Source organism: Armigeres subalbatus, chromosome 2 (assembly GCF_024139115.2).
Source record: "Armigeres subalbatus isolate Guangzhou_Male chromosome 2, GZ_Asu_2, whole genome shotgun sequence".
Lineage (NCBI taxonomy): Eukaryota > Metazoa > Arthropoda > Insecta > Diptera > Culicidae > Armigeres > Armigeres subalbatus.
Genome location: NC_085140.1, coordinates 55,884,130 through 55,899,961, shown reverse-complemented (window position 1 = coordinate 55,899,961; position 15,832 = coordinate 55,884,130). Strand labels below are relative to the sequence as shown.

The 15,832-nt window shown below is 32.9% G+C and overlaps 1 protein-coding gene across 9 annotated transcripts in view; it reads left to right on the top strand.

Annotated features, from left to right (window-relative positions):
- The first annotated feature begins 783 nt into the window (after nucleotides 1-783).
- The window catches only part of LOC134208673 (uncharacterized), a 111,462-nt gene continuing 96,413 nt past the window's right edge, over nucleotides 784-15,832 (top strand). For 3 of the 9 annotated variants that reach the window (XM_062684463.1, XM_062684456.1, XM_062684464.1), the window contains exons 1-2: nucleotides 910-1,373; nucleotides 6,556-6,961. In XM_062684463.1, the coding sequence (XP_062540447.1) occupies nucleotides 6,838-6,961 (124 nt within the window). In that variant the 5' untranslated portion in view covers nucleotides 910-1,373; nucleotides 6,556-6,837. Of the gene's footprint in view, nucleotides 827-853; nucleotides 870-909; nucleotides 1,374-6,435; nucleotides 6,962-15,832 lie in introns of those variants that run through there. The other 6 variants (XM_062684461.1, XM_062684462.1, XM_062684459.1 and 3 more) reach the window with 6 other exon arrangements.

Genomic DNA, 15,832 nt, shown 5'->3' with positions numbered 1-15,832 from the left:
CTCCTGTGAGGTCCATCTTTTGATTGGCATGAAATTCACGTAAACGATTCGTTGAGTCTGGTTCAGGGTATTTTATATAGATCTATTTCCCAACTATGTATTTTTTTTTCAAATGTTTTGTGGTGTAGTTTGGTTATTAAATTTTTAGTTATGTACAGTTTTTTTCATATACATATTTAAATGGTTCGTTAGAATAGCCGAGCTGTTACACTTTGTAAACTCGACAAACAAACAACACGAATGAGAAATAACGGAAACTGAAAAATGTATCAAAAATTTGTCATGTATGATACATTGTGAAACACAAAACGAAATATTTTAAAACGAGTTATAAAAAAGCATTTGCAACAGCAATGGATTCGGTAATAATTAAGATAATTACGTTTTTCTATGTTTTGAATAATCTTGTGTTGTTCGACATTCGGTACGTACATATTTGTGTAAGAGTTTTTCAAGGAATGCAACACCTCTTCCTATCTGAAATAAAATTCTATTTTTTTTAAATTCAAATACCATCAAACGAATCGGCACCTCAAGTTGTGACAATATCAGCAACAAAAGCCATTACACAAGTAAGCAGGTGGCCACTACTAAGCCGGAACGTTGTCGTCGTCGTCGTCGGTATGCAACGCGCCCAGTGGCTACGGTGCTAAACATTTGGCTACCATGACAACAATTGAATTAAACAACACAAACTAACGAGTCCCCCGGCCCGGTCGTTAATCGAGGGCGCGAGGGGGAAAACTCATTCAGAGAACAGCAAGCACACAGGTGAAATTGAACCGAGTGAACTCTTCCGTAGATCAACGTTCTTGATGATACTGACGTAGGTATCTACGCTTGGAGCATTAGTCCAGTTAATGTAGTTGGTAACGTTCTGGGTAGTATTAGTTCCACGGGACTGGTATTGGGCGGGTGGAGCAGGTTGTTGTTTGATTGCCTACGCTACGATTGATGAGCCCATTTCGTTGGGTTTTTAGTTTTTCGCGAAAAACCTGCTCGTAGCCGTTTCAGTTGATTCATGAAATCAGCGTAGATTGGTCGCCGTTGAAAGGACCCGGAGAACGGAAGGAAGATAGATATCTGTTTACCAGTGAAGTGTTCCCTCTCGCAAGTGCAGTGAATTAATCAGTGTAACGAACTGGACGGTCAAATAAGACAAGCCAAATTGCTCTGAGCGTTGTCCTCCGGTCTCGCGGGAAGGAAAATGACACGACGACATTGCTCGTTTGTTTTTTCATTCTACTGGCTCGAAGAGGAAAATTGAAAGCGGGCGGTACGGCGACGTTAGATTAGGAAGATCGGGGTCTGACGTTGGTGTTTTTCAGAAGTGGAAAAATAGAGACGGAAAAAGTGTGTTTGTGACTAAAAAGGTGACCTCCTAATTGGATTAATTGAGAGTGCAAAAGTCCGGCACGTGAAGTGATAGATAGCGATGGACTATAGACGTTGTAGTTCAACAGGAGAAGGGATGCAAACTCCCAGGATCATTGTTGCGTTAGACTGTTCCAGAACCTAAAAAATGGACTCACTTCAAATTTACACGGAAGATTGATGAAAAGATTTCGTGATTTTTTGTTTAATCGATTGTTTTCTAAGCTGAACGATTTTTTAGTGAGAGAAAGTGGAAGTCTGTAAGCAAATATTGATGCAAGGATCTGCATTAACAATTCACAGCAAATAGTTTTGAAAATTCAACGACATGTAAAATTGATTTTAATCCCAGCCAACGAATTGTCATTCGATATTCAATTAAATTTGAATAAATTCTACAAGTAAGCTCGGTTTAAATTTGATTTGCTCCAAATATGTGCAATGATATCCATTAAAAATCACCACATATATCGTTACGGTACATTAACTTTCATTCCTTTTGTCGCTTGTCTAGTGTAAAGTAACCAAATATATGGACAAACCGATTCTCGCACTTAGTATCATAAGGTTATAATTGCATTGATCGCATCTTCCATTCGTTGATTAATCAACTTCAATCAAAATATTTAAAATCTAAAAATCTAAAAATCTAAAAATCTAAAAATCTAAAAATCTAAAAATCTAAAAATCTAAAAATCTAAAAATCTAAAAATCTAAAAATCTAAAAATCTAAAAATCTAAAAATCTAAAAATCTAAAAATCTAAAAAATCTTAAATCTAAAATCTAAAAATCTAAAAATCTAAAAATCTAAAAATCTAAAAAATCTAAAAATCTAAAATCTAAAAATCTAAAATCTAAAAATCTAAAAATTCAAAAATCTAAAAATCTAAAAAATCTAAAAAATTCAAAATCTAAAATCTAAAATCTAAAATTCAAAATCTAAAATCTAAAAATCTAAAAATCTAAAAATCTAAAAATTCAAAATCTAAAATCTAAAAATCTAAAAATTCAAAAAATCTAAAATCTAAAAATCTAAAAATCTAAAATCTAAAAATTCAAAATCTAAAATCTAAAGATCTAAAAATCTAAAATCTAAAAATCTAAAATCTAAAAATCTAAAATTCAAAAATCTAAAAATCTAAAAAATCTAAAAATCTAAAAATTCAAAAATCTAAAAAATCTAAAATCTAAAATCTAAAAATCTAAAAATCTAAAAATCAAAATCTAAAATCTAAAAAATCTAAAAATCTAAAAATCTAAAAATTCAAAAATCTAAAAATACAAAATCTAAAATCTAAAAATTCAAAATCTAAAAATTCAAAAATCTAAAAAATCTAAAATCTAAAAATCTAAAAAATCTAAAAATCTAAAAATCCTAAAATCTAAAAAATTCAAAATCTAAAAATCTAAAAATTCAAAAATCTAAAAATCTAAAATCTTAAATCTAAAATTCAAAAAATTCTAAAATCTAAAAATCTATGGATCTAAAAATCTAAAAATCTAAGGATCTAAAAATCTAAAATCTATAAATCTAAGAATCTAAAAATTCTAGAATCTAAAAATCCAAAATATAAAAATCTAAAAATCTAAAAATCTAAAAATCTAAAAATCTAAAAATCTAAAACTAAAAATCTGAAAACCTAAAAATCTAAAATTCAAAAATCTAAAAAATCTAAAAAATCTAAAATCTAAAAATCTAAAAATTCAAAAATCTAAAAAATCTAAAAATCTAAAATCTTAAAATCTAAAAATCTAAAATCTAAAATCTAAAAATCTAAAATCTATAAATCTAAAAATCTAAAATCTAAAAATCTAAAAATCTAAAAAATCTAAAAATCTAAAAGTTCAAAAATCTAAAAATCTAAAATCTAAAATCTAAAAATCTAAAAATCTAAAAATCTAAAATCTAAAAATCTAAAAATCTAAAATCTAAAAATTCAAAAATCTAAAAATCAAAAATCTAAAAATCTAAAATCTAAAAATTCAAAATCTAAGGATCTATAGATCTAAAAATCTAAAAATTCAAAAATCTAAAAATCTGAAAATCTAAAATTCAAAAATCTAAAAAATTCTAAAACCTAAAAATCAAAAATCTAAATATCTAAAAATCAGAAAACCTAAAAATCTAAAAATCTAAAAATTCAAAAAATCTAAAAATCTAAAAATCTAAAATCTAAAAATCTAAAAATCTAAAAATCTAAAAATTCAAAAATCTAAAATCTAAAAATCTAAAAATCTAAAATCTAAAAAATCTAAAAATCTAAAAATTTAAATATCTAAAAATCTAAAAATCTAAAAATTTAAAAATTTAAAAATTTAAAAATTTAAAAATTTAAAAATTTAATAAATTTAAAAATTTAAGAATTTAAGAAATTTAAGAAATTTGAAAATTAGGATTTTTAAATTTTAAAATTTGAAAATTTAAAAATTGAAAAATTTAGAAATTTAAAATTTAAAACCTTAAAAATTAAAAAATTAAAAAATTTGAAAATTTAAAAATTTAAAAATTAAAAAATTTAAAAACTTAAAAATTAAAAATTTGAAAAATTTTAAAATTAAAAATTCGAAAAATTTTAAAATTTTTAAATTTGAAAGTTTAAAAATTTAAAATTTTTAAAATCTAAAAATTAAAAAAAATTTAAACTTTAAAATGTTTAAATTTTAAAATTTGATATTCAAAAATTTAAAATTTAAAATTTAAAAATTTAAAATTTAAAAAATTTAAAATTTAAAATTTAAAATTAAAATTTAAAAATTTAAAATTTAAAATTTAAAAATTTAAAATTTAAAATTTAAAATTTAAAAATTTAAAAATTTAAAATTTAAAATTTAAAAATTTAAAATTTAAAATTTAAAGGTTTAAAAAATTTAATTTAAATTTAAAATTTAAAATTTAAAATTTAAAAATTTAAAATTTAAAATTTAAAGATTTAAAAATTTAAAATTTAAAATTTAAAAATTTAAAATTTAAAAATTTAAAAATTTAAAATTTAAAATTTAAAATTTAAAATTTAAAATTTAAAATTTAAAAATTTAAAATTTAAAATTTAAAATTTAAAATTTAAAATTAAAAAAATTGAAATTTAAAAAATTTTAAAAATTAAAAATTTAAAAATTTAAATATTTAAAAATTTAAAAATTCAAAAATTAAAAAGTTAAAAATTTATAAAATTTAAAATTTAAAGATTTAAAAATTTTAAAATTAAAAAATTTAAAAACTTAAAAATCTAAACATTTATAAATTTTAAATTTAAAAATTTAAAAATTTAAAATTTAAAATTTAAAATTTAAAAATTTAAAAATTATAAAATTTATAAATTTAAAAGCTAAAAATTAAAAATTTAACAAATTAAAAAATTTTAAAATTCAAATAGGTACCTAAAAATTTAAAAATTTAAAAATTAAAAATTTAAAAATTTAAAAATTTAAAAATTTAAAAATTTAAAAATTTAAAAACTTAGATATTTAAAAACTTAAAATTTAAAAATTCAAAAATTTTAAAATTAAAATACTTTAAAAATTTAAAAATTTAAAAATTTAAAACTTAAAAATTTAAAAATTTAAAAATTTAAAACTTTAAAATTTTAAAATTCAAAAATTTAAAATTTTAAAATTCAAAAATTTAAAAATTAAAAATTTAAAAATTTAAAAATTTAAAAATTTAAAAATTTAAAAATTTAAAAATTTAAAAATTTAAAAATTTAAAAACTTAAGAATTTAAAAATTTTAAAATTTAAAAATTTAAAAATTTTAAAAATTTAAAAATTAAAAATTAAAAATTTAAAAATTAAAAATTTAAAAACTTTTTAATTTTTAAATTTTTAAATTTTTAAATTTTAAAATTTAAAAATTTAAAAATCTAAAAATAAAAAAATTAAAAATTAAAAAATTTAAAAATCAAAATCCTTGGAAATTTGTTTGAAGGGACCATAACCGTAACCCAGAAAATATTTTTTTTAATTATAGCATAATTTCCTTCCATGAATCGATATCTAGTCATAGAACATATACTCATAGAAGTTTGACTGTAACTCTTCCAATTCAAAGCGTAGGCTTAGAAGGAACAACATTTTGCTATTGTGGAATTATAGCAAATGAACGTTACTGTCATTGGTTTAGTGCCTATGACGGGCATCAGACCATGGACGGGAAAACCTGCCGAATTCATATAAAATCTATCGATGAGCATCCCTAACCCTAGGGGAAAGATACAAAAGCGAGATCATGTCAAAGGTCGTTAGGCTTAATTCGACACGGTTGTTTCATAAGGGCCAATGTCGTAAACGTAAACAATGCCTTTTCCTGAAAATTCCTCAACAAGTAGGACCGCTCCCAGCTAACAACCACTTGGAACTGGTGGCGCTCCGCGCCTTCTATCGAGCGGAAGTGGAAAATGCCGCCAGAAGTCTCTAATCTTTCTGAAATCAGCAGAAGAAGTCAATGTTTACGTTTGCGACTTTCGCCCTTTTGAAACAACAATGTCGAATTGTCGGTTCGGTCAAGAAAATTTTCAGGTTGGATACTCCTCGTATGATCGTGTTACCTTCTTGATATGTTGACATAGAAACTTGGCTTTGAAACCCCGCAGTTTATATCTGTAGAAATGCTTTAAGAAAGTAAGAAACACGAAGTTCTGAGGCGGCAAAAGTCCAACGAAGCAGGCAAAAAAGAAGGGAAAGGATAATATTGAAGAACCATATATGAATTGGACTTAAGCTTAAATCTATCCTCAAATAAGTGAAATGATGAGAAAAATACATTCTACAACTTCACATTTCAGGAAATTCCATTAGCTATTTCAGAATGCTTGTTTTCATAATACAATAATGTTTATAGGAACTATTCACAAAATTTTTATATTTAAACTGTCTTTTGATATCAACAATTATTATCTTTAGATTTTATGAACTTTTTTCTGAATGGAGAAATTTCTACTGAAAGTGAGATGAAAATGTTCAGGGTTTCAGCTGATTTAATAATTTCCTGGTGTAGTTTGTTGTTATTGTTTCACTTTTAAAAATTGACCAACTTATTAATAATTGATTGAGATAAAAAATCAGCGAATTTCAGCCTTCATGTGAACAGATCAGGGAGAACTTCCGTTTAAAACATCAGATATAAATTTTACTCTGAATAAACCTTCATCAGTCTATTGCTTTTGCTGTATATTTGCTCGGTAGTGCATCGGAGATGTGCCCGGATGTTTGCGAACATCTGAAGAAGTGTGAGTCGAGTTAGAACGCTCCGTCGGCTTGATTCTGGCGGACTCACGAATGGCCACCAGTGAAGAAGCCCAGAAGGCTAAGCCAGACCGTACTGAAGAAGCGTGTAGTGGAGCGAGAGTGTGCCCAGATACCCTCTAATGATCCCGGGGTCGGCCGGTATCGGTGAACGAGAATGTGAATGTGCTCTGCGCTGTTTGCCACTGGTGATGAGATTGATGAGAAAAGCAAACAGAAATAATGAAGTGCAATTTTTGTTACCTGATGGTGATGGTGCTTTTGGGGCTGCTGCTCGGAGGTGGGCGAAGGAACATGATGGCGGTGTCCGGATACAGCAGTGATCCACATTTGTTTGAGAACAGAGGTAATTTTTCGATGGTGTTGGACGGAAAATGCTGATGACAAATAAGTTGAATTGTTTCAACAGCTGTTCAATTATGCAGAGTATTTATAATTCGGTTATTGCCTTTCAATGAATATATGATTTTAAAATACGGATTGAATTGGAAGTTGTTAGTGGCTCAAGGTATTTTAATTTCAGTTAGGTTATTTTTATAGTTTCATATTTAAGGCTTTTCAATCATACTTCTCTACTTGGTGTGATATATTTCCTAATTAGTAAATGCTAATTTTATCATAATGGTTACTCAACTTACCCATTCCTCAGATACGGTGAAGTTCCCAGATCCCATCTGCTAAAGAAAGCCTCACACTCCGAGAAAACCCAAGATTAAAACACAAGGTCTAATTCAAATTTCCAGATACAATCTATGAATTTATTTTTGTCCAAAAATGAGGAGAATGATTAATTTTTACTTAAAATCAACTTTCTTCCTGATCAATTATTAGAACAAACTGCACACATCAGTAGAACATGAGGTCAATGAGTTTTTCAAACAAAATCTGGTTGACACTTTGAATATTGATCAAGCATTCTCTCATATCGCTTATTCAATTAAAAACTGACACTATTCATGCGAGGCTTCAAACCCCGAAAAAAGCCTTATCACTCCCATCATGTGTATCGAAAAAACAACCCATTCTGGATGCCATGGCATCTGGCCCATCGCAACTCCTGCCTTCCCTAGTGAGTACCGTGCCCAAATTCAACAATTTAAAAGAGTGCAGCCTGATTCCACAGGCCTACGGTCGTTTTCCGGGATCCAACGAGCGCCAAGCGAAGCGAACCATTGACATTGCATTGTCGACCGAAACTAGTTTCGCTCCCATAAACATTTTTGGCGTTTTCCACTTTTTCCAGGGGCAAATAGACCTAGGCGCGGGAAAAAGTTTTTCCCATTTAGATGGTGAACGCCCCCCGTTCCAAGGATCTGGCCCGGTGAAAAGATCGTTAGTTACTCCTACATTGCCAGCGGCAGCCAGCAGTGCTGCATCACGACGGAATTTTGTTTACTTCCCAAAAACAAATAACTACAACTTGGCGTTGGAATGGGAAGTCTTACGGAGAGTCAATGGAGGTGGTTTTCTGCAAAACAGTGCCGATACTTCATTCCATTCCTACGACCAACGACCCCACGTGGAACCAACGCTTGAAATGATTGGATGGAAAAGTCGCGAAACTTCCGAAATCGAGTATAAGGAAAACGACATCCTGGCAATAGGCTCAAGCAGAGGCCGAAATGAGTTTTGTGACAATGGGCCATAAATAAGCTCATAAACGAATTTCCAGCGTTTTGATTCTCGAATGACACTCGCTTCGTGTTTGATATCAACAAAGGGATAAAGTGCGGTAAATCACTTTCGAGGGGATTGATTCTGCGGTAATAAAGCTATGTAAGCGGTTATGCCCCGACGAATGGGAAAATGAATTTTATTGGGTCAAAGACAAACAACAAGAATCTGGAGCACAGTCAGCTAAATTCAGATCGTGGATTTTGCTTGAAATCGAAAGCGTTCCGTTACATCGCAACAGGAAATGTTTCCACAACGCCAAACAAACGGTCACTTAAATGTTATTAAACTCCATTACGGCGCTTCCAGTCGGAAAGAGAAAGGTCCACCCGACCAACAACAAACGGCTTGATAAATACACAAACGAAAAGGTCGAAAAACCGCTGTCCCCGAAATTATTCGACCAACCGGACCGGAACGGACACCGCGGGTATGTCACACGGCCCGGCCGCTCGTCGTGGTGCGTTAATTTCATGAACAGCGACTACTGTCACCGCAAAAACACATTGACCTTAACAATAATAACCGAAAATCTGTTCAAAGCCAAAAACCAGAACAAAATACAATTCTGCATCCCATCGCCGCCGTCGCCGCAGTTTTTCATGCCCTCCGAACGTGACGCCCGGTTCGACAAATTTTGCATACGATCGCCTCACGTGGCCATCACAGTTCCGAAACAGGTATGCGCAGCCACCTCCACTGATCCGTCTACCTTTTTATTCACTTGTGGATGGTAGGTGTTGTAGAGTATGTTGGAGCCAAATAGTCGCTTCTCTATACTTGCTACAAATTATAATATTGGCTGGAAATGTTCCTAAATTAAGAAAGTCATTCCTTTAGAGTTTCAGAAATATTCTCAACATAGTATTATAATAATTCCATAGCACTTTGAACATTTGGCGGTTTGTAACTTTTGGCGCTTTGTACCTATTCGCCGAATGACTTTTCGCGGAATGCACCATTTCGCGGAACATTAATAATAATAGCTTAGTGTTCATTCAGCACTTCCACAATTATTACCTGCGAGGTTTCTAAGCCAAGTATATTTTTTTTTGCATTCGTATAACACGAGATAAATACGTTGAAACTTTCATACATAAAAAAGCCATACATAATAAATTTCCTAGACCGCGACCGGTCCAGAAGTTGAACCCAGCCCTTCAGCATAGTCTTGCTTGGCAGCTACGCACCTTCACGCACGGCTAAAGAAGGCCTTTCAGAATATGTAGAAGTAGTTTTCGAAATTTCACTTTCCCATTACAAATCTTTTATTATATCTGACCGACGGGCCAGGTATGATGAAAGGATTATCTCCTCTCTTTATTTTTTTTTACGGATAAACGTTTTTATGAATAATTCTTTATTTCTTCCTTTCGCATTATATCAAGAAAAAGTATTCATTTAAATATGACATTATATCATTCCTTCGCTTTGTACCGGGCAGACGCTACCATTAAAAGAAGGCATTACTCATTCCTTTGCCATATACCGGGCAGATTCGTTCTTTTGAAGAAGGTTTTATCAACTCCTTTCGCCTTATACTGGGCAGATGCATCCATTTAAAAAAGGCGTTACCCTTTTCTTCGCTTTATACCGGTCATTATCAACTTCTTTTGCCTAATACCGGGAGATGGTTGTGAGATAAAAAAAAATCGGATGCGGGTCGGGTACGGGCTTAAGTAATTAAATACTGAATATTACTTTGTTCACTTTTGTAAATTGTTAGGCGGCTCGTTGTTTGGGCTTACATTTTGTTTAGATTTAAAAAGAAACAGAAAATATCTAGTTTGAATGTTCCAGGAAAAACTTTAGTGTGGCTTGAATAATTAAATTATGTCGGATTTGGGTGGAGTAAGGGCTTACGAATATAAAAATTCTCGGGTACGGGTCAATTTCGGGTTGATAAAAAAATGTTCGGGTCGAGTTCGGGTTTGAAGGAAATTTACTAATAGGTTTCCAGTCGGGTTCGGGTTTGCATAATGTGAAACCCAACCATCTCTAGGGCAGACTCATCCATTCAAAGTAGACATTAACTTTCCCTTTGCTTTATACCGGACAGTTGCGTTAACTCATAGAAGGGACTACCTCCTTTCTTTCTTTTTCGAGCAAACGTACCCATTTCAAGAAGGAATTGTTTTCTCAGATTGTATGATATTTCACCGAAAACTGTTTCACGGAATTCATTTTCGCGGTTGAACATTTCGAGGAATAACATTTGGCGGTTTGTAACTTTTCGCCGAAGCCACGCATCTTCCCGCACAGCTAAAAAGGTCTCCCAGAATATGTGGAAATTTCAATTGCCCCTTACAAATCCATATATATCTGACAGACGGTCCAAATATATTGAAGGGATTATCTCCTCTCCTTTATTCATTCCTTTCGCCTTATACCGAGAAGACGTATTCGTTTAAATATGGCATTATATCCTCCTTTCGTTTTGTACCGGGTAGAGGCAACCACTTAAAGAAGGCATTACCCCTTCCTTCGCGTTATACCTGGCAAATGCGTTCTTATAAAGATGGTTTTATCAACTTCTTTCGCGTTTCTTATAAATAAGGTTTTATCAACTTCTTTCGCCTTATACCGAGCAGACGCATTCATTCAAAGAATTCATTACCCCTCCCTTCGCCTTATGTCGAACAGACGCGTTCTTTTAAAGAACGCTTTATTTCCTCCTTACACCTTATAATGGACAAACGCTACTATTTAAAGAAGGCATTACCCCTTTCTTCGCGTTATGGCAGACAAATGCATCAGTTTATAGAAAGCATTACCCTTCCTTCGCCTTATACCGGGTGGACGCGTTCTTTTAAACAAGGCATTATCAACTATTTTTTACTTATACCGGGCAGATGCATCCATTCAGAGACGCATCCACGTTCCAAGTCGTGGGTAGGACAAATAGGAAAAATGTCAGTTTGCGCAACAGAAATCGATGCACATATTACATATAAAAAAATGTAAAAATAAAAAATCTGAACTTCCTGACATTCCAGACATAATCTTCACATAATTTGTTAAATTTCCATCGATTTTTAGAACAAATATGTTTTCTTCAATAAGCAAGATAGTACTAGTAGTTGCTAGTTGCTAGTTGCTCTTTCAATAAAAACGATGATCAATGTAGGATAAGGAGAAGAAAATTAATTCGATAATCTTTGCTATTGGAAGTAGACTAAATATTTCAATTCTTTTCCACGCAGTTTTTAAGATTGAGTTTTTTACGGTTTCGAGTTTTACGCGGCTTACACGAAACGAATTAGGAAATTACGTTCTACAAGTGCACGATCCATCAAGCACTACTTATTTAACTTGACTGTCCTGCGGCTACTTAAAAAATAACGCACACATTTCTCACTCGTAGGTTTGCCGTTTTTCTGTAATATTTTCCTTTGTTCAATTGTCAAAACCATGGGAAATTTGTAAAATTGTTTACCAAACAGTTCTGCTGTTGACAATTCGGCGAATTTTGCGATTTTAGGTGTGCAGACAGTATTGCAACAAGAGCTTAAAATAATCAAATGTTTTTGATGAAGTCTCTTCGTCACTCTCACTTCGTAACATATTCACATTCGGCTGACCACTGACAATTTCCGATCGAATATCAGGATTTATTTAGATTAACTAATAAATTACTGTAAAACTGAACACTTATATAATGATTGAAACAAGTACCCACATAGATCTGACCCTGACGTTCAACTGAGGGACAATTTTAGCGCCAAAAGTCAACATAATCAAGGCTTATTATGTTTTCTTCGAACGCAGGGACTATTCTCAGTTGTTCGTTTGTTGAACGACGTTTGTTGAAATTCGGGTCGAAGTTGCTTCGTGAAGGTGAATATTTTATACTCTGCTCGGCTAATCATGGGTAGGCCAATGCCTTGCCTGTCCCACCCACGAAAATTCATGCGTAGGACATGTCCTACTTGTGCTACCCACTCCCGGCGCCACTACATCCATTTGAAGAAGGCGATTGACTGATTGTGGGAGCAAAGAGTGTTGGAGAATAATACTCAATGGTTTACTTCTGAAAATTAATAGATCTCAATGGTGAGTTATCTTGGATAAATTTGCATTCTATTGATGATATAATCATGAAAATATGTTATGATCGACTTATTAGCCTCCAAAACCTATTTTCTTTGTTGCGGTAATTTTTTTCTAACCTCTGATACTATCGAAAACTTAGATGTAGTCCTACGTCAAAAAATCAACTTAATTCACCGAGTAGTGATACTGCCTATCTCGCATTTAGCCAAGACACCAACCTTATGGTGCTAATATGGGTCGATGTACTATTTTCTTTATAAGTTTTAAGCGCAACGGTCGATCGTTATGAAATTCAATAGTGATCAACTAGCGTTTGTCGCCCATCAAATGCAGCTTGTTGCGAGGAAATCGATTAAAAATTACTATACGAAAAGTTGGCTAATGTTTTTGGTTTTCGTGTGCACACACACACATACACACGGACAGACAGACATTTGTTCAGCTCAACGAGCTGAGTCGATTGTTATAAAATACTATGGGTCTCTGAGGCTTCTATAAAAAGTTCGTTTTCGGAGTGAAATGATAGCCTTTCGGTACAACTTTGTTGTACGAGAAAGGCAAAACTTAACAACTATTGATTAGAAACATTCACTAAGCGAAATAAAAATTATACTTTTCTACAATATTTTCTGAAATTATATGGTATTTTTAGTTTTAAATGTAATCGTATTCTGTTTTTCAGTGGACTACCCGAATACACCCAAACAGTAGAATACAGTAGAATAACAATACAATTTATTGTAACGCTACTATTAATAACATTAAATTGGCAATAGTTTATATTGTAAATGAAACCATAGAAATACATTAGAATGCATTGTTATGAACCATTTACTCAAATGTAAATGAAATTTTCACAATAGAATGTACGGGTTATTAAGTATCGTAACTATACAAAATCTGAGATTTTTCCTTACATTATTTTTCGTCACACAATATAGTGTATGGTTAATATATTGTTAAAATATCCGTATTGTTACATTAGAGAAATATGTTGATGTATTGTATCCTCAGTGTTGATACAATCTGTGCAACCATCAAGAAACAATGTATCCTATTGTATACCGTATATTGTATGGTAATTCAATTGTTTACACTATTGAACCAATAGTACATTTCTATCCGGGTACGTTGATTATAATGCGGATCTTTTCCAATTTAGCTGAATAAATCATGAAAAAAGTAGCTATACTTTTCAGCAAAGTTTGGTAATATTTTAACAAAATGCCCAACTCAATCCACCGAGTAGTGCAATTTTGTTCACTTTTCGCCCTTTGCAAAATCCAAACCAAGTGTTTGGCGGGCCAATGATATAGTTCTCAAAATATTGTTTGGAAGATTTTTTCCTTCAAATTTTGACGGTAAGTAATTATTCTATATTAAATAAGCATGATTATGAGATATTGATGTTAGACATGGGGTGGCAGTGTGCATCTCTCAATTCGAACGAAATTCTATTGAGTCGAAGATGTTTGGCATTACGGCTTTCGATTCGATCTTGAAAACGACTTATCGTTCGAGTATGCTCGAGGAGGTACAAGCATATTGAATTGCATGGTCTATTTTCGAGATTTTTCATCTATTTTTCCTTATAGACAGTGTGTACTTGCTCTTGAAATATTAAAACATGAAGCATGTAAACAATTCGTAAACTTTTCCTTTTCACTTCCTCAGCCCTTTCTTTTCCCCATAAAAGATTTTATGAGTGATGCTGGTCAATTGATGTGAATTCACAATCGAATTATCGAGCGAACTATATGATGAACCATCCTGAGGTGGCATTGTGCATTTCGATTCGAACGAAACTTTATCGAGTCGAACATGTTTGGCATTATGGCTTTCGATTCGACCTCGAAAACGAATGATCGTTCGAGTATGATCGAGGAGGTACAAGAATATCGAGATATTTTGGCATTATGGATACTCGATAGCACACTGGAAAACGACTCAAGTCGAATGAAAAACGCTCGTCACCTTTATAGCTTTCGAATGTTGTTCGAGAGAGAAAGTTTTTAATTATAATTGTTATTATTTCTGTACGTGCAGGGAAAAAATGTATTATTGTTGTATCTTAAAGTAAAGAATGTCATTAGTATACCTACTTTTATTGTATCTAGACAATATGCTATCTCTAATTATCCCAAAATACGCGTAAAAACGACTTCAACGCAAATCGGGTCTTCATAGCTTACACGTATTACTTGACTTTAGCTTTAAATTATTCATCGGCGTCAGAAACTCAAAAAAACATTAAACTTTTAGTATTTGCCGTAACATATCTCAATTGACGAAACATCGTATCGGCGTAATGTTGAAATTGGTTGCAACTGCTCAATAAATAATATTGCTTTCTATAGTCATTTATTTATTTATCATCAGACTAAGGCCGGAGTGGCCTGTGCTGCACATAAAAGACTTCTCCATTCAGCTCGGTTCAAGGCTGCACTTCGCCAACCACGCAGTCTGCGGAGGGTCCGCAAGTCGTCCTCCACCTGATCGATCCACCTTGCCTGCTGTGCACCTCGCCTTCTTGTTCCCGTCGGATCGTTGTCGAGAACCATTTTCACCGGATTACTGTCCGACATTCTGGCCACGTGCCCGGCCCACCGCAGTCTTCCGATTTTTGCGGTGTGAACGATGGATGGTTCTCCCAACAGCTGATGCAACTCGTGGTTCATTCGCCTCCTCCACGTACCGTCCGCCATCTGCACCCCACCATAGATGGTACGCAACACTTTCCTTTCGAAAACTCCCAGTGCGCGTTGGTCCTCCACGAGCATCGTCCAGGTCTCGTGTCCGTAGAGAACTACCGGTCTTATAAGCGTTTTGTAGATAGTCAGTTTGGTACGGCGGCGAACTCTATTCGATCGGAGCGTCTTGCGGAGTCCAAAGTACGTACGATTTCCAGCCACTATGCGTCTCCGAATTTCTCTGCTGGTATCGTTATCGGCGGTCACCAGTGAGCCCAAGTACACGAATTCTTCAACCACCTCGATTTCGTCACCACCGATAGAAACTCGTGGTGGGTGGCTCACATTGACCTCTCTTGAGCCTCTTCCTATCATGTACTTCGTCTTCGACGTGTTGATGACTAGTCCAATCCGTTTAGCTTCGCTTTTCAGTCTGATGTAGGCTTCCTCCATCCTCTCAAAGTTACGTGCCATGATATCAATGTCGTCGGCGAAGCCAAATAACTGGACGGACTTCGTGAAAATCGTACCACTCGTGTCAATCCCTGCCCTTCGTATTACTCCCTCCAAAGCGATGTTGAATAGCAGACACGAAAGACCATCACCTTGCCGTAACCCTCTACGGGTTTCGAAGGGACTCGAGAATGCCCTGAAACTCGAACTACGCACATCACCCGATCCATCGTCGCCTTGATCAACCGTATCAGTTTATCCGGAAATCCGTTTTCGTGCATTAGCTGCCATAGCTGGTCCCGATCGATTGTATCATATGCGGCTTTGAAGTCGATAAATAGATGATG